The following is a 25,727-nucleotide window of genomic DNA, read 5'->3' as shown; positions in this document are numbered from 1 at the left end:
TTAGTACTAAAGAAATTACCTCTTGCCCTGTGATCATAGTAATAGGATAGAAGTTGCCAGTTCTTTGTTATTCTTGCCATTATTCAGCCTCATCTCCTCCCAGAACCATCTTCCGCCGCTGTTTGATGAATATTTTCCCATCCTAGGAATATGAACCCAGGCTTCCTGGTGGTACCAAGCCAGCAGCCCCCACAGCCCTTCCAGTTAGTTCTGTGGCCTAGTCTCTCCTCAGCTCCTGTGGCCTATTGGGTTCTGTGTCAGTGCATTTGCACATGGGGCTGCCTTACTGTGGTATTCCCTTTATTCCTAGTCTGGGACTCACTTTTTTCTTCATTTGACCCCAACTTTATCAGGAGGGCCACCCCAGAGAAGGATTTTTCCGCTGCGCTCTGAACTTTTTTTTTTTTTGAGACGGAGTCTTGCACTGTTGCCCAGGCTGGAGTGCAGTGGCATGATCTTGGCTTACTGCAACCTCCACCATTCAGGTTCAAGCAGTTCTCCTGCCTCAGCCTCCCAAGTAGCTGAGATTACAGGTTCCTGCCACCACACTTGGCTAATTTTTGTATTTTTAGTAGAGATGGGGTTTCACCATTTGCCAAGGCTGGTCTCGAACTCCTGACCTCAGGTGATCCACCTGCCTTGGCCTCCCAAAGTGTGAGCCACCATGCCTGGCCTGAATGTATTTTTTATCCTTGAAAATAATGGTTGGGGTTAGAGGGAGATCATTATGCACATACTTCTATATACTGTATGTAGGTTCCCATTTTTTAAAGTAAAACATACAGAAACTCCCTACTGAAGTGGGACGGCAGGAACAGCAACAGCATGGTGTGCGATATCCCTGGCATCTTGATTGGGGATAGAGTGACTGACTGGTGGAACTCAGAGTTCTCTATGGGCCTCCCAGAATTGAGAGAACTGGTGAATACTTGCCTATATCATTTTCCTTCTATACTTGAGTTTACCTGATTATTTGAGAGAACTTGTGCTGTGTGCTTCCTTCGGAGGAATTTTTTCTGAAAGTCATTGATTTGGGTTCTTAAATCAAACTTAACGCCAGCAAGGCAATGCTGTCCTCTGGCAGGAGAAAGCAGAGTCAAAGTCCAGGTGTCAGAAGCACCATCTTTGCTTCAAATCTCCCATCTCCTGAAAAGCCTTTTCCCTGAAATTCTCCATCCCTACAGCAGTTTCATGAATGACTGAATGGGTGTAGCATTCCATTTGTGGTATGTGCTACTGCACAGTTGCTTTTTAACTATACTTGAATAGTTTTGTGCAGTGCATAGGAATAGCCCATCGATTCACAACACTTGTTTTTCCCAGCTGTGGATCAGCTCCATAGATAGGTGGGTGTAGGTTTTCAGTTTCTCTTGGCTCCACTCCCTGCCTCCTTGGCTTGCTCTGTCCTCTTGCCTTCCAGTCTCTTCCTTCTTCCTTTTCATAACGTTAAGTGCCACACTTTTATGTGCCAAGCCCTGGCCTAAGGGCTGAGAAATCAAAAAGGAGGAAATACAGTCCCTGTGCTTAGGAAGGAGAGAGCCTCATAGAAGGAGCCTAATTTAACAGATGCAGGTGGTGAGGTGTAAGCTTGCTGGGATGGCAGGCTGTCTGGGGTCCTGTGGGACTGACTGTCATGGGAGGGGCAGGAAGGGTGTCATGGAAGAGACAGTAAAGTAGCATGTCCTGAGGAATGAGTAGTTATCTACCACTTACCTGCTGCACGTAACACAAAGCTTTTATTAGCTCAAGAAGACATAGAAGAGCTTAAATATGCAGGTTCTAATTGGGGGACATTGGTCTCTAGATTCAAGTGTGAATTCTCTTGCACATCTTACGTCATTCCCTTACAGATTTCCTTATAGATCAGCAAAGTGAGTTTATGCGAGTGGTGTGTGTGTTCAAGGGAGAGGGATGGATGGATTGAGGTGGTAACTGAACACAGCTAAGTCGTGTCTTCATGAACTAGTAAGTCCTGTTGGCTTGCTGGCCATCCCGGCAACCTTCCAAAGACCTTGCACCTCATGAGCCTTTTCTCTTCTTGGCTTTTAGGGCAGGCTGTCCCTGCAGGATCCCACGTACGGCTAAATCTTCAGACTGGGGAAAGAGAGGCAAAACTCCAATATGAGGACAAGCTCCGAAATAATTTGAAAGGCAAAAGGTACAGTGTCAACCCTAGGGACTGGGAGGCTAAGTGATAACGTTGATTTTGTATTGTAATACTTAAAATGTTACCCAAATTCATGTGGCTTTTTTTAATTTGAAATTTAATAGCATAGAATTTGTGATAAATCTGTCAGGGTTTTATGAAAGTTTACTTCTACAGTCTTTGGAAAGAGACAGTTTGCAAAGCAAATTGATACTTTAAAAAAGGCTGTAGGGGGAATGCTTAACCTGCTTTAAAAATGAAACTATTTTTCCCAGTACTTTAAGAGCACCCATTTGAATCCCAACAATTAATGCACTGATTACAGATGAGTCATCTATTCATTAAAACAGGCCTGTTAGGCCTTCTGCTTTGCAGTAATACTTCCTTGGTGAACAATAAAATTGCATTTTAAAGTCTTTAATTCAGACTAACTTTTCCTCTCATTAGTCAGTATTAAAACAGGCTTTCTTATAGTATAAAAGTAGAAGCTACTGCCATTCTCCACTGGCTAGAGGTTGCCTTATTTCTCAATAACCAGGTTATATTATTCAATTTTAGAGAATTCAGTGTCACTATTTTTCTTTTTGTTGCCTTGAATTAGCATGCTTTCTTTGCTTGATATTTCCTGAATGAGGGGGAAGGAGGTTGAGGCATGGAGTTGCAGGGGTTGCTGAAATTGTGCATTTTGAAAGCTCAGTAGAAATACCAGCCATGAAATTTCTAACACAGGGACCAGCAAATTATGGCCTGTGGGCCTTATTGGGACTGCTCCCTGCTTTGGTTCAGCCTGCAAGTGAAATTGGTTTTTACATTTCTTAAAGGTTGGAAAAAAATCAAAAGGTAATATTTCATGACTCATGAAAATGTATGAAATTCAGATTTAAATGTCCATAAATAAAGTTTTAATGGGACACAGCCATGCTCATTTGTTTACATATTGTCTATGGCTGCTTTCTTGCTACAATGACAGAGTTGATTAATTGGGACAGACACCATATGGATCACAGAGCCTAAAATAGTATCCGGTCATTACAGACAGTTTGCTGACCCTGTGCTAAAACGTGTAAGCACTGGGAATTATTAGTTATGGATTGAGTGTGGTTAGTGTTACTCAGTCCTTGGATGATGATGATGATGATTTTTTTTTTTTTTTTTTTTAGAGATAGGGTCTTGCTCTGTTGCCTAGGCTGGAGTAAAGTGGTGTGATCATAGTTCACTGTAACCTCGAACTCCTGGGCTCAAGCAATCTCATTGTCTCAACCTCCTAAGTAGGCTGGGGCTACAGGTGTGTGCCACTATGCCTGGCTAATTTTTTATTATTTTTTTGTAGAGACAGGGTCTCACTTTATTGCTCAGGCTGGTCTTAAACTCCTGGACTCAAGTGATCTTCCTGCCCTGGCCTCCCAAAGTGCTGGGATAACAGATGTGGACCACTGTGCCCAGCCTGGATTTTATAATTTAAACAGTATTTTGCAGGTCGGGCGTGGTGGCTCACACCTGTAATCCCAGCACTTTGGGAGGCCGAGGCGGGCGGATCACCTAAGGTCAGGAGTTTGAGACCAGCCTGGCCAACATGATGAAACCCCGTCTCTACTAAAAATACAAACAAAAATTAGCTGGGTGTGGTGGCAGGTGCCTGTAATCCCAGCTACTCAGAAGGCTGAGGCAGAAGAATCGCTTGAACCTGGGAGGCAGAAATTGCAATGAGCCAAGATCTCGCCACAGCACTCCAGCCTGGGTGGCAGAGCGAGACTGTCTCAAAAAAACTAAAACAAAAACCCAGTATTTTGCAGTTAGATGTAATCAGAAGGAGGTCCTAGAGACTCACTTCTTACCCTAGTCTTTTCCTTGATATGGCTGTCAGAAGGTCACTCAGCTGGTCCATGTGCACTTTTGTCAGGTGGCACTCACCCCACAAAACAGCCTGTTCAGATTTAGACAGTTTTCACTGTTAGAAAATTCTACTTCATATTGAGATAGAGGCATTTGTTCTCCTTACAGTCACTCCAAATTGGGAAGGATCTTTCATCTTCCCTCATTCCTCCAGGTAGGCCTATACTTGGAGTGGCCCAGGTCAGACAATTACTCCTTTCTAACAACCATGTAAGAAATAATCAGCTGTCATTGTCATGGCCCCTGCCAAACTTCTTTCGTCCACAATACACACATATTTCAGTGTCTCAAAGTACTTTTAGGAAGTCTTTTCTCACATGTAATCCAAGTCTTATTTTCTGAAGAAAACAGTCTATTCTTTTCTTAGCTTATGAATATTGAGTTACGGGCCGGGTGCAGTGGTTCACACCTGTAATACCAACAGTTTGGGAGGCTGAGGCGGGTGGATCGTTTGAGCCTAGGATTTGAAGACCAGCCTGGGTGACAGGGTGTGTGTCTGCAAAACATATAAAAATTAGCCGGAGGTGGTGGCACATGCCTGTAGTCCCAGCTACTTGTGGGGCTGAGTTGGGAGGATCACTTGAGCCTGGGAGGCAGAGGTTGCAGTGAGTCGAGATCGTATCACTGCATTCCAGCCTGGGTGGCAGAGCCAGACCCTGTCTCAAGGGAAAAAAAAAAAAAAACCAACAAAAAAAAGCAAAACAGAAAAAAACACCAAAACCCAAAATTAGCTGGGTGTGTGGTGTGTATTATGCCTGTAGTCCCAGCTACTCAGGAGGCTGAGATGGGAGGATCACCTGAGCCTGGGGAGGTTGAGGCTGCAATAAGCCGTGATTATGCCACTGTACTACAGCCTGGGTGACACAGTGAGACCCTATCTGAAAAAATAAATAAGCAAAATATATAAATAAAAAATAAAATCCCTTTACAAAAATAATACTGAGGAATTTTATTAATTTGGAGTTTATTTGTTGGTTTTTATACTATGAGAACTCACTTCTCTACCACCTGTCTATAGATTATCAGTGTGAACACGTACTGCTTTGTCTGTTGCTCATATCTTTTAAGAATAGACAGCAGAGCCGTCCATGTGAACTGTAGAGACACACCATAAGGGAGAAATATTTGTCCCTACTCCTGCCTTTTTACTTTCCTCCTTTGGAGAGTCTCTGCCTGAAATGGCCCCTAGCATATGCTGGACCTTTCTTCTTCCTTCTCAGCATTTATAGCTAATGGCAAACCTATCTGAATAGAAGTCCAAAGGCATTGACAAGGTGGTGTGAACATTCAGTGCTGTGAGCTCAGTGAGCCTTTGATGGTGACTTCCTACTTCTGGGATGGAGCTCCTCCAATTCCATTTCATGGTGTCTTCCTGGCCCCTTAGCACTGGAATAGGAACAGAGGCCTAAGGGCAGGGCCAGTTCCCTGAAATTGTTAGAGTATTTTGCTTATATCCTTATTCTGTTTTAGAGGACAAAATCCATAGCTTTCCATGAAATTGTCCAAGAAGTTAGTGATCCCACAGAGTTAAGAACCATTGGCCTAGAGGGAGATGGGGACAGCCCATTAATCCAAAATTCATGGCAGTCTTTCTACTATTTTTACTGGTTGTGTGGCTGGTCGCATTGCTACCTAGAGCTGCAATGCTTGTGGGCTCTAAAGCCTGGGACAGAAGACCCTGACTCTGGCTTGTCTCAGAGAGTTCCTTTAGCACTGCCTTATTTCATTGCATGTAGTTGGCTCTTAGCAACAGGTTTCCACTTGCTATTTATGCTTTAGGCTTTGCCATCTCTAGTGGTTTTAGTCCATATCCCTGTCAACATCTCCATAGTACATCTCTCTTTTTGCCCTGGAATAACCAGCTTCTTGGACTCTTCCTCCTAGGTTTGGAGGACTGAGGGTAAAACCACGTTCAAGTTGTGCCATCTTGGGTTGAACATTTACCAAGGTCCAATATGGTATAATGGTTAAAAGGTTGGGCTAAGGACAGGGCCATTTACTTCCTCCATTTATTTATTTCACAAAAACCTATTGAGTGCCCAAGTGCCAGGCATTGGGATACAGTAATAAACAAAACAGCCTCCACAAGGCTGGCGGACAGAAAACCAGGTACATAAGCACAGAAGTAAGATATTATCTGGTCATTACTGATAGTTTGCTGACCCTGTTCTAAAACATGAAAGTATTGGGAATTAATCATAGATTAATTAACTGGCCCCAAAGGGAGGAAGGAAAGGAACCAATGTGGCTGATCCCAGGAACCTGTCAAAGACTGTATTGGTATCCTCACCGAGATCCCTGGAGCTGATCCAAACCACAGCCATGCAGCTTGACTAGAGAGAAGACATCCATTGGGGAGCAAGGTTTTACCACTAGCCCTTATTTCAGTTCAGGGAACAGAGGTAAGAACAAGGATGATATGGACAAAAAGAATAATTAACTCTTTATGCACAGGGTTAGGTTTATAGGTTTAGGAGTTAGGACGTTTCAGACAGATGGAACAACAGGAAGTCCCAGGCTTTATCAAGGAAAAGGCTTTGTCAAGTATGAGAAGCAAGAAAACGATCAAGGTGACTATAGGAGAAGAGAGAAGGAAGGAAATCGATAGGAGATGAGATTGGAGAGGTATGTGGGGGCCAGATCATGTGGCTTTTGAGGAAGATTTTGTATGTTCTTCATTCACCTTTAATTGTAATGGAAAGCCATTGGAAGATTTTTTTTTTTCCCCATAAGACGGTGTCTTGCTCTGCTACCCAGGCTGGAGTGCAGTGGCACCATTTCAGCTCACTGCAACCTCCGCCTCCCGGCTTCAAGCAATTCTCCTGCCTCAGCCTCCCGAGTAGCTGGGATTACAGGTGCCTGCCACCACAGCCAGCCAATTTTTGTATTTTTAGTAGAGATGGAGTTTCACCATGTTGGCCAGGCTGGTCTTGAAATTCTGACCTCGTGATCTGCCCGCCTCGGCCTCCCAAAGTGCCGGAATTGCAGGTATGAGCCACCGCGTCCACCTGCCATTGGAAGATTTTAGGCAGGAGGGTGAGTTAGTTGCTATGTGTCTGGAGATGAGATTGAAGGTGGACAAAAGAAGACAGAATTAGGATGTCATTTCAGTACATCAGGTAGGACATAATGGTGGCTTAGTCTAGGGTATCATAACAGAGACTGAATGAATTTGGAGATTTAATTTGGAGGTAGACTCAAGAGGACTTGCTTATGATTTCAGTGTAGAGGTTGAAGGAAGGTGCAGGGAGGGGCACGGATTCAGGATAAAGCCTCATTTTGGAACTTGAGCAACTGGGTGGTTGTTGGTACTATTTATTGAAATAGAAAAGTTGGGAGGGGGCAGACTTATAAGGAGAAGAATCAAGAGCCGTGTTTTAGATTCAATAAGTTTGAAGTACTTGTTAAACATTTGAGATACAGATCTATCAGGTAGTTGTGCAAGAGTCTGATTGGTGCTCAGGGGAGAGGTTGGGCTGGAGATGTAAATGTGGAGATTACTGGCAGATAGGTTTTTAAAGTAACTAGGGGAGGATGTCGAGGTGGAGAAGATTGACAGGGCTGAACTCCAAGGCATTCTGGGCTATGTGGCTCAGGTAGGAGATGAGGAACCAGCAAGAGTTGGAGAAGGAGTAAGGAAGAGGAAGAGCCATGAGAGTGAGGTAACAAGCCAGGAAAGGAGGTTTTTTTTTTTTGTTTGTTTGTTTGTTTGTTTTGAGACAGGGTTTCGCTTTGTCGCCCAGACTGGAGTGCAGTGGCATAATTACGGCTCACTACAGCCTGGGCTCAAGCAGTCCTCCCACCTCAGGCTTCTGAGTAGCTGGGGCCACAGGTGCACACCACCTTGCCTGGCTAATTTTCAATTTTTTTGTAGAGACAGAATCTTACTATGTTGCCCTTACTGGTCTTGAACTTCTGGGCTCAAGCAATCCTCCCTCCTCAGCTTCCCAAAGTGCTGGAATTACAGGCATGACCCACCACACCTGACTGAGAGTTTTTCAAGAAGGGAGGGTCAACTGTGCAAATGCTGCTTAGTGGTTGAGGAACATGAAGTGAGTGAAGAAGGGTCCATTGGATTTGGTCATCAATTATTGGTAATTTTGATTAGCAGTATGAGTAGAGTTGTGAGGACAGAATCCAGATTACAGTAAATGGCAATATAAATAGGAATAAAAAAGCTGGGGATAGTGAGTGAAAACAATGTGTTCATAAAGTGTTACTCTGAATGAGAGCAGGGAAATGGCAGGATAACCAGAAGAGACTGTGGAGTAAAAGGAGAATTGGTGTGCTGATGGGAATAATCCAGCTGAAGGGAGAAATTGATGATGCAGGCAGGAGGGAGCAGTGTAATTATGGGAGTTAAAGCTTTTGTAAAGGCAAGTGCGATCTGGAACTCAGTTTAATAGGATCAGGGACACTCATCCATTATAATAGGAAGGAAAGTAGAAAACATAGACTTAGGTGCAGGTTGGCTTGTAGAGCTGATCATGGGAAAATGAAGTTTTGGTCTATTTTTCTTAGTGAAGAATGAAGTAAGAACACCAGATGACTGTTTCGTGTGTGTGCGTGAACTTGAGTGCACATGTGCATGCTTGTGTGTATGTAGTTGGGACTGAGAGTGGGTGATGAGAGATGGCTTGGGAGAGTTGAGACTTAAGGCGTAAACAGAGATACACGGAATAATGGGATTAGTCCTGACCAAGTCTTACAGGAGGGAGGAGATAATGTGTTCAAGCTATGGTTCCTGAATACTTAGCTCCCTCTTGGGTATGTGGGGTGGAGCAGTGGTATCCTCACACATTGGCAGTGGATGATGCTCTGTAGGGAAAGGGATTCAGGATTCTCTCCCTACCTTGTAGCGTTGTGATAACTATTTGAATGAAATATTACTTTGAAGGGATTAACACACTGCCTAACACATGGCTAAATGCTCAATAAATGAGTTACTAGCTATTATTAATTAGTTTAGGAGGACTGAGGTTTAGAGAAGATGAGTGTTTTTCTCAGAGCCCTAAAAGGTCTCTAGGAAGAATGAAAGCCCTTGGTACATGAGAGCTGAGGCCTGCTGGAATCTCAGACTATGAGACTGATGTGCTCTTCCTGCCTGGAGTAGAGCAGGCCAGTAGCCCCTTCCTCCTCACCTCTGAAATCTTGTGGGCATTCCAGGATATATGGAATCCTGAACCCAACACCAACCTGACAGTCTTGTTAAGCACAGTCCACACTCCACTCTTCCCTTCGTGCACATCATTCTTGTGCTTACCTCTGTTCATTGAACTAAAATGAATGCTAGTGGTAAAACCTTGCTCCCACGTGATGGATGTCCTCTCTCTGGTCAAGATGCGTAGCTGTGGCTTGGATCAGCTCCAGGGAATTTTGTGAGGAGACCATTCTGGTCTTTGGCAGGTTCCTGAGATTATAGCCACATTAGTTCCTTTCCCTCCTCCCTTTGGAGGCTGGCTGTGGAAGGGGCTGACCTTGATTCTACTCCTTAGTATCTCAAATCCATTCCTTGGTCAGGTTGAGACATACCTCCTGCCTCTCCTTTGTGCTCATAGGTTGGTCTTATGGTGTGAATCTATCCAACTTGTTTTTGTAAAGACAGGCTGCCTTGTCTAATCAGTTCAGGCACACACTGTGGGGCTCAGGGCCCTGTTGTCCCCTTTCATGGAAAAATATATTAATAAATAAGGGTGCACGCTACTCCTTGTGGCTGGGCCCACTTCCCTCTGAGAGGTCCTGCCCTGGCAGCGTGCTGAGGGAGAGCATTGCACAGTTATGCCAGGCTTATTTCTTCCTGAGAAGCTGGCTGAGAGCCCTCTGTTCGTGGATGGCTTCTGTCTGCCCCATGCCATTGCTTCCTCTTTCATGAAATGATCCCATTTTCAGCTGCGTCTTTCCTCTTCTAGCTTCAAGGTAAGGTCACTCTGTTAGACCCTTGGCGGACTGAAGACAAAGGTATGATAGTACACTCAGCTGGCCTGGCCTCGCTTACCTTAGGGTGCCATTCACCCAGGGACATTTTCTTTCTTGGGGAATATGATGCTCCCCTCTTATTTATTTTTAGAGACAGGGTCTGACTCTTTTGCCCAGCTGTGGGAGTATGGTGGCACAATCATAGTTTACCACAGCCTCAAACACCTGGGCTCAAGTGATCCTCCTGCTTCCCACGTAGCTGGGACCACAGGCAGGTACCATCACATCCTAACTAATATTTTTAAATTTTTTTGTAGAGATGGGATCTTGGTATCCTTCCATCTTGGCCACCCAGAGTACTGGGATTACAACTGTGAGCCACCAAGCCTAGCCATGCCTCCCTCTTTACTCTCAGTTTTCTTTGGACAGGCTGGATATCAACACCAACACCTACACATCTCAGGACCTCAAGAGTGCACTGGCAAAATTCAAGGAGGGGGCAGAGATGGAGAGTTCAAAGGAAGACAAGGTGTGTGATTATTTTTCCTGTCAGTATAAGCCTGCAGCGTGGCCTTGTTGTTTTTGCAGAGAATGGAATCATTTTTATGGGAACTCTTGCAATAAACATGGGATAACAATATTGTAAAATAATTTAAAGAACATTAATGACAAATAAGAAACCCTTTTAGACTATTAAAAAAAAAGTGCTGGGAGCATTTCTGTCATGGTTTAGGTTAGAATTCTATTTGCCATCCCATGTCTTCAAACAGCTCCCCATGTTTGGAGAAATTGAGGCACTGAGCAGGGGTAGCCATTCTCTCCATTATCACAGGCCTGAGTGGAGTGAGTAGACTTTACGGCCCAGATCTCTGCCTCACTTACACTTGGATTAGACACAAGCTTGTTCCAAAAGAACAGAGGAGCTGGCCCAGGAAGCAAGAAGCCGGAATCCTTGTCCTTGTCCTTTGAACATGTAGCAAATGTGTTTCTTCTAGGCTTCAGGTTCCTTAAGTTTAAAACATGGGGCTGGAACAAGAGGATGACTGAGGTTTCCTCCAGCTCTAAATTTCTCTACAAGCTAAGGGAATGAGAGGAGGAAAAGGTGAAGAATTACAGCCCCTTGGCCATGCCCCTAATGTCTGGGAGGGCTCACAGGTGCAGGTCTATACCAGGAAGATCATGAGCTCTTGGAGTCATTTCTCTGTATTTCTGTTTGAGTCCTGTCAGTTTTTGAAAGAACCTTCTCTGATGGCTGCCTTAGAGACCTAAGTTCTCCCTCCCTCTTCTCCTTACAGTCCCCATTTGCGTTTTTTTTTGTTTTTTTGTTTTTTTTTTTTGAGATGGAGTCTTGCTCTGTCGCCCAGATGGCCTTGTTGTTTGTGCGGTGGTACGATCTTGGCTCACTGCAGGGTCCACCTCCTGGGTTCAAGTGATTCTCCTGCCTCAGCCTCCTGAGTAGCTGGGATTACAGGTGCTTGCCACTACGCTCAGCTAATTTTTATGTTTTCAGTAGAGATGGGGTTTCACCATGTTGGCCAGGTTGCTCTCGAACTCCTGACCTCAAATGATCTGCCCACCTTGGCCTCCCAAAGTGCTAGGATTACAGGCATGAACCACCGCGCTCAGCACTCATTTGCCTTTATTTACCTCTTCACTCCTTCCCCTGAATCCAGGTAATGTCTTAGAGAGACAGCATTAGGCTCTTGACAGCTTGTGTATTACTGGAAGAAGCCATAGGTTGTTCTGATCCTTTAGAACTAAATATTTCTGGGAAAATGAACCTTTTTGGGGGATAGGAAACTGGTGTTTACCTGTTTAAGAAGTGTGAAATGCAGGCTCAGTCTCCACATCTTTACTCATCTTACCAAAGTCACTTCTCCTACACGGAGAGTGTATGTGGTGTGGGAGGGCACGTGGCTTGGTGGCAGCAGCAGTGGGTGAAGGAAGGCAATGCTCGCAATTGTGTCCTACCACAGATGTATTAGCCAAGGGGCTGAGGAGAAGCACATCTTCTGCCTGGTACAGGTGAGGCCAGGAGAGGAGTGCCTGGGTGCCTAGGACAGGGACTGGCCAGGGCTTTGGCTCCTTCCCACCCACTGTCGGTTCCATGTGGGACTGATGGGTACATTAAACAGCTCCTATTCAGCGTCTTCTCTGTGGATGGAGGACCCACTTAACCTTGTTCTCTTCTCTTTGCTTTCCCTGGGAGCGTGTTTGGCTTTTCTTTTCTCAGGTGATGGCATTTCCCCCCACCCCAGTAATTCAATTAGTGTAGAAAAGTATGAATATTTATAAAAGTATTTCAAAATGTATAACCAAGAGATTACTTAAAAGTTTTAGTTGCTGGTTTTTGTAATTAAAAGTACTCCTCTCGGCTGGGTGCAGCACTTTGGGAGGACAAGGCGGGTGGATCATCTGAGGTCAGGAGTTTGAGACCAGCCTGGCCAACATGGTGAAACCTCGTCTCTACTGAAAATGCAAAAATTAGCTGGGCATGATGGTATGTGTCTGTAGTCCCAGATAGTCCAGAGGCTGAGGTGGGAGAATCACTTGAAACCGGGAGGTGGAGGTTGCAGTGAGCCTAGATTGCACCATTGCACTCCAGCCTGGGTGACAAGAGAGAAACTCTGTCTTAAAAAAAAAAAAAAAAGAAAAGAAAAAGAAAAAATACTCCTCTCCCCTTGCAAGGGGATCCCAATATCAGCACCCAAATGCAAGACCCAAGCTCCAGCTCATTTGCACCAGCTGCACACCTCTGAGGTCTGGCTATCATACTCTTTCCTTACTTATGTGGAACTTAGGTTGTTAGCACCATCACTGAGGTGCTAAGTCCTGGCATCCTTCTCCTGCTTTTCATTTGGAGCCTATCTGGACTGACTCAGCTCACTGCCAATGTGCTCATCGAGCTGGCGCTGGGATTGGCAAATAAATGGATTTGAAATTGGTTGGGGAGTTTCTTACATATATCAAGCTTTTGGCTACAGATATCATCCTCTTTTTGTTTATTAATCTTTAAACCTAGCCTATGTGGTGTCTTGTAAGTACAGGATGGTGCTTTTGTGATTTATATAGACAATACTGTCAGATATTCGGCCATATCCTCTTAATTAAATGAGTGGGTTTTTGGGAACTGGATGTTTTTGGGGACGAGAACATCAATTATATTGTATCCATTGGTAGCTTGGTAGGTTTAAGTGAATCAGTCTTTCCCGGAGTTCCTTGGTTCTTGGAAAAGCTGTCTCTCCCAGCAGATTTGGTTGTTATGGTTGAATCTCGTCTACTTATCCCTCTATTTCCATACAAATTGCTTGATGCTTTTATGTTTTATTATGTCTGCTATTGTTCACCTGTATTCTACAAATTATTGTTTTTTAAGATATGGCCTTCTTAAGCTTTTGATTCTTGGCAAGATGTAATAGACTTATTTCTCCCTATTCCCCCAGCTAAGGGTAACTAAAAACCCTGGACATAATACTAAAGGCAAATGTAGGAAGACTCTAAAACACAGTCAGAAGGCAGCAGACTGGCTAGGGACCTTGGAGCTTGGGGAATGACATCAGTGAGTTCCTTGGATTTTCTTTTTGTCCTCTATATATTTTAGACTGAGTGTTGGCAAATCCCACATCCTGAAAATGTCAACTGGCGCAGATTTTAAAAAGTTATAAGAAAAGCCTGCTATTTCTAGACAAAGAATTGAGCAAAGGGCATCCTAACAGGATAGAAACCTTATTTACAATACCTGTCCTACTCCTGCCAAAGATAATGAAAATCTCCCCACCCCACTTAGTGCCAGTGCAGTGGACATTGAGGTGGGGAGTCTGGATTTCTGCCTGCTATTTGGTGGTAGTAGCAAGCTGTACTCTGATTCCTCCACCAGGGTCGCCAGGAGCCAAGTGGACAGCCTGAACTCACGTCTGCTCCTGGCAGCAAAAAGTGGTAGAAGGCAGTGTTCTGCTTCCTCCACCAAGATGGTGTCAGTGGGAGCTGAGCAGAGAGCTTGACTTTTCATCCTCTGCCCAGTGGATACTCTCTGCTTCCCCTGCTGGTGTATTACCAACAGACCAAGTGTGGACCCTGATTTTCCATCTCCCATCTGACAGTAGCAGGCTGTTTATCCTGCTGGAGTGGTGTCAGCAGAGGCTAAGCAGGGAACTTGAATATCTGTCCTCTGCCTGGTAGCACCAACATGGTTTTTTACTTCTCCCTGATAACATGGTGTCTGTTGGGGTGAATGAAGAGTCTGTACTTCCACTCCCAACTTGGAGGCAGTGAGACAGTGTGAGGCAGCATTCTGCTTCCCTCTCTGGGGCAGGGACAGTGGAATAAGTGAGAAGTGTGAACTTCCACCCTCGGGCCAGCAGCAGTGAAACAGTGCTCGATTCTCCCACCAAAGTGGTGTCAGTAGAGGCCCAGGGAGGAACCTAGACTTCCACTCCCAGTGGCCAGCATCCAGTGGTGGCAGGTGAAACTGTTTCCCTTCCCAACTAGAGAGTAGGGGTACGATTTGGGAGAGAGGAGAGCTAGAGAAAGGGATTTTGCATATGAAGTCCTAGACATACCCGTTCAGTGACCCATACAAGAAACTGACCAGAATTAATACAACAAAAAGTTTAGGAACTGAACTATAGTGTGGAATGCTGCCCAGGTTTTTAGATTGGCCTCCGGGTAGCACACAAAGGAAGCAGACCAGAATAGCACTACAATGCTCTGAAAACTAAATTGTTGTTGGAGCCACAACCCACACAAGTAAGCCAGAACCAGTATACTAAACCTAAATAGGATGTCTACCTACTGAAAAAGATTAAGTAGGATCTGGAATTTCATAACTTAATACCCAAAATGTCTAGGATATAATTAAAAATTACTTTTCATACCAAGAACCAGGAAAATCACAACTTGAATTAGACAATCAACAGATGCTGTTATGGATTGAATGTTTGTGTCTCCCCCAAATTTATAAGTTGAAACCCTAACCCTGCAATGTGATGTTTGGAGGCGGGACCTTTGGAAGGTAATTACATTTAGGTGAGGTCATGAGGGTTGGGCTCAAGAGGGATTAATGTCCTTAGAAGAATAAGAGAGACCAGTACTCTCTCTCTCTACCGTGTGAAGACACAGCTAGAAGGTGATTATCTGTAAGCCAGAAAGGGGACCCTCACCAGGAACCACGTTGACTCATTCCTTGATCTTGGACTTCCCCAGCATCCAGAATTGTGAGAAATAAATGTATGTTGTTTAAGCTGCCCAGTACATGATATTTTGTTACAGCAGCCTGAGAAGACTGAGACAGATGCTAATACTGAAATGACTCAGAAGTTGAAATTATCTAACAAGAATTTTAAAACAACTATTATAAAATTGCTTCAGCAAGCAATTATGAGCACCCTTGAAGCAAAGTCTCAGCAAGGAAACAGAAGATAAGAAAAAAGAACCAAATGGAATTATAGAACTGAACAATATAATAACTAAAACTTTAAAAGTCACCAGATAGGCTCAGTAGCAGAACAGAGATGACAGAGAAAAGAATCAGTAAACTTAAAGACAGATAAATAAAAATTACACAGTCTGAACAACAAAGAGAAGATAGATGGGAGAAAAAAAATAACAGAGCTTTAGGGACCTGTGGAACTGTAACAAAAGATCTAACATTTGTGTCATTGGAATTCCAGACGGAGAGTAGAAAGAATATGGGGCTAGAAAATAATCAAGAAACAAGGGCTAACAAATTCCCAAATGTGGTGAAAGACATAAACTCACAGATTCATAAAGTGAATCCAGTGAATCCAGGTGAACTCCAGACAGGATAAACTCAAAGAAATCAACACCAAGATACATCACAGTTAAACTTCTGAAAACTAAAGACAGAAAAATCTTTAAAGCAACTAGAAAAAATAACACAACTATAGGGGAACAATGATTGAGCGATATTGAATTTTTTATCTGAAACCATAGAGGCCAGAAGTATGTGGAATATTTTTCAATTGCTGGGGGAAAAAATGAACTGTCCACACAGAATTTTATAGCCGTGAATATATTTCAGGAGTGAAAGGGAAGTCAAGACACTTTTAGAGAGAGGAAAATTAAGAAAATTTCTCACCAGCAGACCTACTCTGAAAGAATGACTAAAGGATATTCTCCAAATAGAATGAAAAAAGAATAATAGAAAGAAACTTGAAATATCAGGAATAAAGAAAGAACAATGTAATGAATAAAAAATAGGGAAAATGCAGCCTATCCTTTTCTTCTTGAGTTTTTATTATTTATTTTCTAATTCTTAACTTTTAAGTTCAGGGGTACATGTTCAGGTTTGTTACATAGATAAACTTGTGTCATAGGGGTTTGTTGTATAGATTACTTCATCACCCAGGTATTAAGCCCAAGTACCCAACAGTTATTTTTCCTGATCCCCTCCCTCTTCCCATCCTCCACCCAATAGGCCCCAGTGTGTGTCGTTCCCCTCTAAGTATCCATGTGTTATCATCATTTAACTCCCACTTATAAGAGAGAACATATGGTATTTGGTTTTCTGTTCCTGCGTTAGTTTGTTAAGAATAATGGCCTCCAGCTCCATCCATGTTACTCGAAGGGATAGATCTCATTCTTTTTTATGGCTGCGTAGTATTCCATGGTCTTTGCCCAGTCTATCTTTGATGGGCATTTAGGTTGATTCCATGTGTTTGCTATTTTGACAAATCTGACAAAAACAAGCAATGGGGAAAGGATTCCCTATTCAATAAATGTTGCTGGGATAACTGGCTAGCCATACACAGAATATTGAAACTGGACCCTTTCCTTATACCATATACAAAAATGAACTCAAGATGGATTAAAGACTTAACCTAAAACTATGAAAACCCTGGAAGACAACTTAGGCAATACCATTCAGGACATAGGCATGAGCAAAGATTTCATGACGAAGATGCCAAAACCAATTGCAACAAAAGCAAAAATTAACAAATGGGATCTAATTAAACTAAAGAGCTTTTGCACAGCAAAAGAAACTATCAGTAAACAACCTACAGAATGGGAGAAAATTTTTGCAAACTATGCATCCAACAAAGGTCTGATATCCAGCATCTGTAAGAAACTTGAACAAATTTACAAGAAAAAAACAACCCCATTAAAAACTGGGCAAACTGCTGAAGTTTGACCCCAGCGACATCAAAGTTGTATGCCTGGCCGGGCGTGGTGGCTCTCGCCTGTAATCCCAGCACTTTGGGAGGCCAAGGCGGGTGGATCACGAGGTCAGAAGATAGAGACCATTCTGGCTAACATGGTGAAACCCCGTCTCTACTAAAAATACAAAAAAAATTAGCCGGGCGTGGCGGTTGGCGCCTGTAGTCCCAGCTACTCAGGAGGCTGAGGCAGGAGAATGGCGTGAACCTGGGAGGCGGAGCTTGCAGTGAGCCAAGATCGCGCCGCTGCACTCCAGCCTGGGCGACTGAGCAAGACTCCATCTCAAAAAAAAAAAAAAAAAAAATGTTGTATACCTGAGATGCACGGAGGGTGAAATGGGCGCCATGTCTGTGCTGGCACAGGTATCATTGCTAGTATCTGGCACTGGCCCCCAAGATTGGCCCCCTGGGTCTGTCTCCAAAAAAGGTTGGTGATGACATTGCCAAGGAAGCTGGTGACTGGAGGGGTCTGAGGATTACAGTGAAACTGGCCATTCAGAACAGACAGGCCCTGATTGAGGTAGTACCTTCTGCCTCTGCCCTGATCGTCAAAGCCCTCAAGGAACTGCCAAGAGACAGAAAGAAATGGAAAAACATTAAACACAGTGGAAATATCACTTGTGATGAGATTGTCAACATTACTTGACAGATGCGGCACCAATCTTTAGCCAGCGAACTCTCTAGAACCATTAAAGAGATCCTGGGGACTGCTCAGTTTGTGGGCTGCAGTGTTGATGGCCGTCACCTCATGACATCATAGATGACATCAACAGTGGTGCAGTGGAATGCCCAGCTAGTTAAGCGCAAAGGAAAATATTTCAATAAAGGATCATTTGACAACTAAAAGAAAAGTGGCAAAGGACATAGACACTTTTCAAAAGAAGACATACATGTGGGCAACAATCATATGAAAAAAAGCTCAACATCACTGATCATTAGAGAAAAGCAAATCAAAACCACAGTGAGATACCATCTCACACCAACTATAATGGCTATTGTTAAAAAGTCAAAAAATAATAGATGCTGGCAAAGGTTGTAGAGAAAAAGGAATGCTCATACACTGTTGGTGGGAGTGTAAATTAATTCCACCATTGTGGAAAACAGTGTGGCAATTCCTCAAAGACCTAAAGACAGAAATAGCATTTGACCCAGCAATCCCATTACTGGGTATATACCTAAAGGAATAGAAATTGTTCTGTTATAAAGACACACATGCATATGTTTTTGAGTTTTTAAAATTGTTTGATAGTTGAAGCAAAAATTATGACAAGATCTGTTTCTGAATGTATAGTGAGGAATTTTGAAGACAATTAGGAGGAAGAAAGGATTAAACATAATTGGAGGTAAGGTTTCTACATTTCACTCAAAGTGATAAAACATTGATGCCAGTAGATTATGATGTTACTTATGTATATTATAATACTTAGAACAATCATTATTAAAAACTATACAAACAGTTATACTCAAAAGCATAGGTAATCCGAAAAGGAATTATATAAAATATACCTTGGTTTGTCACAGGAAGGTGAGAAATGGGAAACAGGAACAAAAACTGGAGGAAACAAAAAAAATAAAATAAAATGGTGTATTTAAGCTCTAACATATAAAAATATTACCTTAAAACATAAATGTATAATAATTGTAAAATGTTTTATAATTGGTCTAAATATACCAATTAAACAGATTTTCATAATGAATTTTAAATGAATTTTAAAAATATGCTTTCTACAAGAAATTCAAATATAATGATAAAGACAGGTTGAAAGTAAAAGAATGGAAAGTATATCATACAGATATTAATTAAAAAGCAGGAGTTACTATATTAATATCAAAGTTGACTTTAGATTAAAGGAAATTATTAGGAACAAGAGCAATTTACATAATGATAAAAGGGCCAGTCCATTAAAATATACAGTAATTCTAAATGTGTATGTACCACTTTTATTTGTATATAAAAATACCTGAAGCAAAAACTAACAGAACTAAAAGAAAGAAACAGACAAATCCGCAATTACAGTTGGGGATTTCAACATCCCTTTCTCAGAATTGCTAGAACTACTAGACAGCGGATCAGTAAGGATATTAAAGAGCTGAATAACACCTTCAACCAGCAAAATTTAATTGACATTTATGGAACATTCCATTCTACAACAGCAGAATATACATTCTTTTCAAGTGTCCATGAAACACTCCTCAAAATAGAGTATATCCTGAGTAATCAAACAAATCTCAACAGTTTTAAAAGAACTGAAATTAGGCAGAGTATGTTCTCTCATTATAATGGACTCAAACTAGAAACCAGTCATAGATAGGAAGAAAATCTCCAGTCAAGTCAAAGAGGAAATCTCAGGGGAGGTTAAAAAAAAAAAAAAAGATACATTGAACTGATTAAAAATGAAAATGCACTTTGTCAAAATTTGCAGGATCCAACTAAAGCTGGAAGGGAAATTTGCTTATATTAGAGAAGAAGTAAGGTCTCATACCTATAATGGAAGGTCCTACTTCAAGAAACTAGGAAAAGATGATCGAAACAAGCTCAAAGCAAGCAGAAGGAAGGAAATAAAGAGCAGAAATCAATGAAATTGAAAACATGAAAACAGTAGAGAAAAATCAGTGAAACCAAAAGGTGATAAACTTCTATCAAGACTGACAAACATGGCTGGGCACGGTGGCTCACGCCTATAATCCCAGCACTTTGGGAGGCTGAGGTGGGCAGATCACCTGAGGTCAGGAGTTCGAGACCAGCCTGGCTAATATGGTGAAACCCCTTCTCTACTAAAAGTAAAAAAAATGAGCCAGGCATGGTGGCGCACGCTTGTAGTCCAAGCTACTCGGGAGACTGAGGCAGGAGACTCACTTGAGCCCAGGAAGCAGAGGCTGCAGTGAGCCAAGATTGCACCACTGCACTCCAGTCTGAGCAACAGAGCAAGACTCTGTTTCAAAAACAAAAAACAAAACAAAAACAAAAACAAAAAATCCACAAGACTGACAAACACATAAAGCACTAAGATAAAAATTACCCGTATCAAGAATGAAACCAGGAATATCATTACAGATCCTGCAGACATTAAAAGGAAAATACAGTAAGAGAATACTATGAACAACTCTATGCATATAAATTTGATAACTTTCATGAAATAGTCCAGCTGTTTTATAAGCACATATTATCCAAATTTACCCAATATGAAATAATACGAGTAGTCCTATAACCATTAAAAAAACCTGAATTTGTAGTGAAAAACTTTCTATAAAGGAAGTCTCCAGGTTCAGATAGTTTCCCTGGAGATATTAACCAAACATTTAAAAATCATTGGCATCAATTCTACAGTTTCTTCCAGAAAATGTAAGAGGGAGGAACACTTCCCAACTTACTTTATGAGGCCAGTGTCACACTAATACCTGAACCAGACATAGTACAAAATAAACTACATAGCAACATTCCTCATGAACATGGAAACAAAAATCCTCACCAAAATTTAGCCAATCAAATCCAGCAATATGTAAAAAGAATTATGCATTATAATCACATGGAGTTTATTACCAGAATGCAAGGCTGGTTCAGTGTACAAAAAATAATCAGTATAACCCAACATATCAGTAGGCTAAGGAAGAAAAATCACATCATCTTGTGTCAGTTAATACACAAAGAACATTTGACCATATTCATGATAACTCAGAAATCTAGGAATAGAAACCTTACTTGATAACAAGCATTTACAAAAAGTCTGCGTGGAATATTATACTTAACAGTGAAAGACTGAATACTTTGCCACTGAGGTCAGAAACAAGCCAAGGATGTTCACTCTTACCATTCCTTCAACACAGTCATAGCCAATGCAGTAAGGTAAGGCAAGGAAAAAATAAAACTATCTCATTTTCCAGATGACACAGTTGTCCATGTATAACTCCTAAAGAGCCTCCAAAAAAAAGTCTTCTAGAATTAATAAGTGAGTTCAGCAATGTCACAAGATATACAGACAATGCAAATCAATTGTATTTCTATATACTAACAAAGAATATTTGGAAATTGAAATTAAAAACATATGTACCATTTACAGTTGCTCCCCTAAAAATGAAATATTTAGAAATAAATCTAACAAGATAGATATAAGATCTATATGCTCAAAAGTATAAAAGTTGGGTGAAAGATGATGATGGAGTTAAATCAAAGAAGACTTAATTAAATGGAGTGACACACTGTGTCCATGGATTGAAACATTCAACATAGTAAAAATGTTAACTCTCTCTGAATGTATAAGTTTAGTGCAATTCCTATCAAAATTTCAGCAGGATTTTTTTGTAGATGAGCTTATTCTAAAGTTTGTATGGAAAGTTGAAGAAACTAGAATAGCTAGAATTGTAAAAAGAAGAATAAGTGGAAGAAAACACACCACCTGATTTTAAGGCTTACTGTATAGCTATAGTAATCAAGACAGTGTGGTATTGGTGGAGAGAAAGAATCATAGATCAATGGAACAGAGTAGAGAACCCAGAAATAGACCCACACTAATACAACTGACTGATTTTTGAGAGGTGCAAAAGTAGTTCAATGGAAGACAAATAGTCTTTTCAGCAAATAGTGGGCATCCATAAGCAAAAAATGAGCTGTCACCTAAACCTCATACCTTAAAAAAATTAATTCAAAATAGATCATAGATTTAAATGTAAAATGTGAAACTAAAAAGAAAAAAAAAACTTCTAGAATGAAACATAGAACATCTTTGGGAACTAGGACCAGGTAAAGAGTTCTTATGACATGGCACCAAATGTAAGATTTATAAAAGAAAAAAATTGATAAATTGGACTTCACCAAAATTAGAAAGTTTTGTTTTGTCAAATACCCTGTTAAGATGATCAGAAGATAAACTACTGGAAGGAAATATTTGCATATCATATACCAGCAGTCCTCATTTTATGTTATGTGGAATTGTAAAAATGTGCACACTGAAACTATGCAAAACAATCTTAACATAATCAAGGGAAAAATTATGATTGTTCCATGATCCTTGAAATGTTTTGCCAGGCATTAAAGCAACTACATTGCTATTGGTTATAAGTATATATAGAAATGAAAAAGCAATACTAATATTTATTTAGCACACTGTAATTTAAAACATTAGAAACATTTAGAATTATGCTGGGCACAATGGCTCACACCTGCAATCCTAGCACTTTGGGAGGATCGCTTGATTCTAGGAGTTTGAGACTAGCCTGGGCAACATAGCCTGGAAATGGTCTATGTTTTCTACAAAAAAATAGTTTTTTTCTACCCCCCAAAACAAAAATTCTTTTTTTTTTTCTTTCTTGCTTTTTTTTTTTTTTGACAGGGTCTCTGTCACCCAGGCTGGAGTGCAGTGGCAGGATTACAGCTCGAGTGATCCTCCCACCTCAGACTCCCGGGTAGCTGGGACTACAGGTGTGTGCCACCATGCCACACCAAAAAATACATTTTTTTTTTTTGAGGCAGAGTCTTGCTCTGTCGCCCACACGGGAGTACAGTGGTATGATCTTGGCTCACTGCAGCCTCCACCTCCCAGGTGCAAGTGATTCTCCTGCCCCAGCCTCCCAAGTTACAGGCATGTGTCACCATGCCTGGTCATTTTTGTATTTTTAACAGAGAAGGGGTTTCATCTTCTCTCTAGTTTCACCTTCTCTAGTTGGCCAGGTTGGTTTTGAACTCCTGGCCTCAGGTGATCCACCTGCCTCGACCTTCCAAAGTGCTGAGATTACAGGCATGAGCCACTGCGCCTGGCCAAAAAATTCAAATAATTTTTGTGTTTTTTGTAGACGCAGGGTTTTGCCATGTTGCCTAGGCTGTTCTCGAACTCCTGGCTCAAGCGATCCACCCACCTCAGCTTCTCAAAGTGCTGAGATTATAATCTAATTATAATCTTATCTCATTAGAAAGAAGTATGATAATTAGCTAAGAGAGAGAAGATGCTTGCTCTGTGTCACAATTTTTTTGGAGTCAGGGTCTCGCTCTATTGCTCAGGTTGAAGTGGTACGATCACAGCTCACTGCAGTCTCACCCTCCTGGACTCAAGTGATCCTCCCACCTCAGCCTGAGTAGTTAGGACTATGGGCACACATCACCATGCCTGGCTAAAATTTTTAGTTTTTACAGAAAACTAAAAAATTGGCTGAGTATGGTGGCCCACATCTGTAATCTCAGCACTTTGGGAGGCTGAGGTGGGTGGATAGCTTGAGCCAGGAGTTCGAGACCAGCCTGGGCAACATGGCGAAACCCCATGTCTACAAAAAACTAAAAATTTTAGCCAGGCATGGTGACTTGTGCCTGTAGTCCTAACTACTCAGGCTGGGGTGGAAGGATCACTTGAGTCCAGGAGGGTGAGACTGCAGTGAGCTGTGATTGTACCACTGCACTTCAACGTAAGCAATAGAGCGAGACCCTGACTCCAAAAAAATTACGACATAGAGCAAGCATCTTTTCTCTCTTGGCTAATTATCATACATCTTTCTAAGTATGGATGAGCCTCCAACATTTCACCCTTTGTACTTTCAATGTTGTGAAATTTCTCAGAGAGTTCCTGTAATGTGAAGTTTTTTGCCAGTGTCATTTCATCCTTTTTATCACTTTCCTAATTTGTGTCTGTAAGTTTGCCTTTGCTGAGTCCCTCTGTCTGCACATCTAGAGCTCATCAACAGTGGCAGTGTTAACATTCCCACAGTCAGCCATTTCTTCTATAACTCCATATACATTCAATTCAAATTTCATTGCCAAAGTTACCACCTTTCATTTATTTGCTGCACTTTCATCTTTGCTGGCCAGTTCTCTGTTTAAAAAAATAGAATTTAAAAAACATAAATACAGACAGAGTCTCACTATATTGCCCAGACTGGTCTGGAACTCCTGAGCTCAAGTTGTCCACCTGCCTTGGCCTCCGAAACTTCTGGGATTACAGGCATGAGCCACTGTGTATATAACATTTTTTAAATGCCAGAATTATAAACATGGAGAATAAATTAGTGACAACCAGGGCACAGGGATGTAAGAGAGTAGCATGGGAGGATAAAGTATAACTGTAAAGGAGTAGTACATAGTAGATTATGTGATCATGGTGGGACAGTTCTCTAGCATGATTGTTCTGGTAGTTACACAAGTCTACATCTCAGGTAAAATTACATAGAATGATACACATACACACATACATGTAAGTGAGTATATGTAAAAACTGGTGAAATCCGAACAAGGTGTTTAGTCTAGTTAACAGTGTGGTACCTGTGTCCTTTTCTTGATTTTGACATTGTATCCTTATGTAATATCCTTATGTAAAATGTTAACATTGAGGGAAGCTGGATGAAGGGTACATGACACTCTCTGTACTATTTTTTATTTCTTGGGAATTTATAGTTATTTCAAAGTAAAAGTTTTGTTTTGTTTTGTTTTGTTTTGTTTTGTTTTGTTTTGTTTTGTGATGGAGTCTCGCTCTGTTGCTCAGGCTGGAGTGCAGTGGCACGATCTCCACTCACTGCAACCTCTGCCTTCTGGGTTCAAGCGATTCTCCTGCCTCAGCCTCCCGAGTAGCTGGGACTACAGGTGTGAGCCACCATGCCCGGCTAATTTTTGTATTTTTAGTAGAGATGGGGTTTCACCATATTGGTCAGGCTGGTCTTGAACTCCTGACCTCGTGATCTGCCTGCCTCGGCCTACCAAAGTGCTGGGATTACAGGTGTGAGCCACTGTGCCCAGCCAAAACCTTTTTTTTTTTTAAGGCCTTCTTGAGAGCCAGGCACACATCGTTTTTGTGAGACAGATGTCACTAGTTTCTTATTGTGCTCACTTGCCTATCATCTCACAGTTCTAGAAAGTGACTCAGCCTTCCCAGACCTCTTTGCTTGGCTTTGGCAGCCATCCAGAGACCTCTAGCTGGGTGCAGGGAGAGTAATCTCATGTTATTTTAGCCCAGAGAATCAGGATGTGGCGCCCCATGGATGTGATTGCTCCGCTAGGAGCTTGGTCTTTTTTAAGAGAGGCTGATTCATTTCTTTGGTTGGTGTTTCTATGCAGTGCTTGTAACTGGGGAGAAAAACCCATAGGTAATAGATGAGCAATTTGGAGCTGACAGCTGTTCATCATCCGGCTTTTTATAAATATCTGTGCCTTTTAATTTTTCTTGGAAGACAGATACATAAGCCACTGTGACTTTTCAGACTCTCTTTATAGGCACTATCTTCTCAAATTGGGAAGAAAACAGTGTCACATGTATAAAATATTTAATTAAAGTCTTTTATTCACCTCTAATGTAACTTCATTTTTAAAGTTTTTATATGTGAGTGGAGTGGGGAAGGATTCAGAGAAAATTGTTCGAGATTTGAGTATAGTACATACAGTAATTTAGCCATTTCAAACAGTTGAACAAATTGTACACCTGTGGTTAGATTGACAGTAATGACAGTGATTTAATTTTCATCAGCAAATTGCTCCTGCTGTGACAGCTCTTACCCATAGTTTTCTATGTCCAAGTTTCCCTAAAATGTTGTTGGGTTGGGTAGGGCAAGGCCAAGATAGTCTATGATTGTGAAAAGTGGAGAAGCAGGGTGTGGGTTATTCTACCTTAGGTCTCAGCTGTTTCATA

The 25,727-nt window shown here is 41.7% G+C and overlaps 1 protein-coding gene across 3 annotated transcripts in view; it reads left to right on the top strand.

Annotated features, from left to right (window-relative positions):
• Window positions 1–25,727, top strand: part of SIL1 (SIL1 nucleotide exchange factor) — a 316,769-nt gene that overhangs the window by 216,861 nt on the left and 74,181 nt on the right. For all 3 annotated transcript variants that reach the window (XM_055389147.2, XM_019026854.4, XM_055389146.2), the window contains 2 exons: window positions 2,050–2,158; window positions 10,385–10,484. In XM_055389147.2, coding sequence (XP_055245122.2) covers window positions 2,050–2,158; window positions 10,385–10,484 — 209 coding nt within the window. The remainder of the gene's footprint in view (window positions 1–2,049; window positions 2,159–10,384; window positions 10,485–25,727) is intronic.

This window comes from Gorilla gorilla, chromosome 4 (genome assembly GCF_029281585.2).
Source record: "Gorilla gorilla gorilla isolate KB3781 chromosome 4, NHGRI_mGorGor1-v2.1_pri, whole genome shotgun sequence".
NCBI classification, from domain to species: Eukaryota; Metazoa; Chordata; class Mammalia; order Primates; family Hominidae; genus Gorilla; species Gorilla gorilla.
Note: the sequence above shows the minus strand (reverse complement) of the source record. Positions and strands in the feature narration are given on the sequence as shown.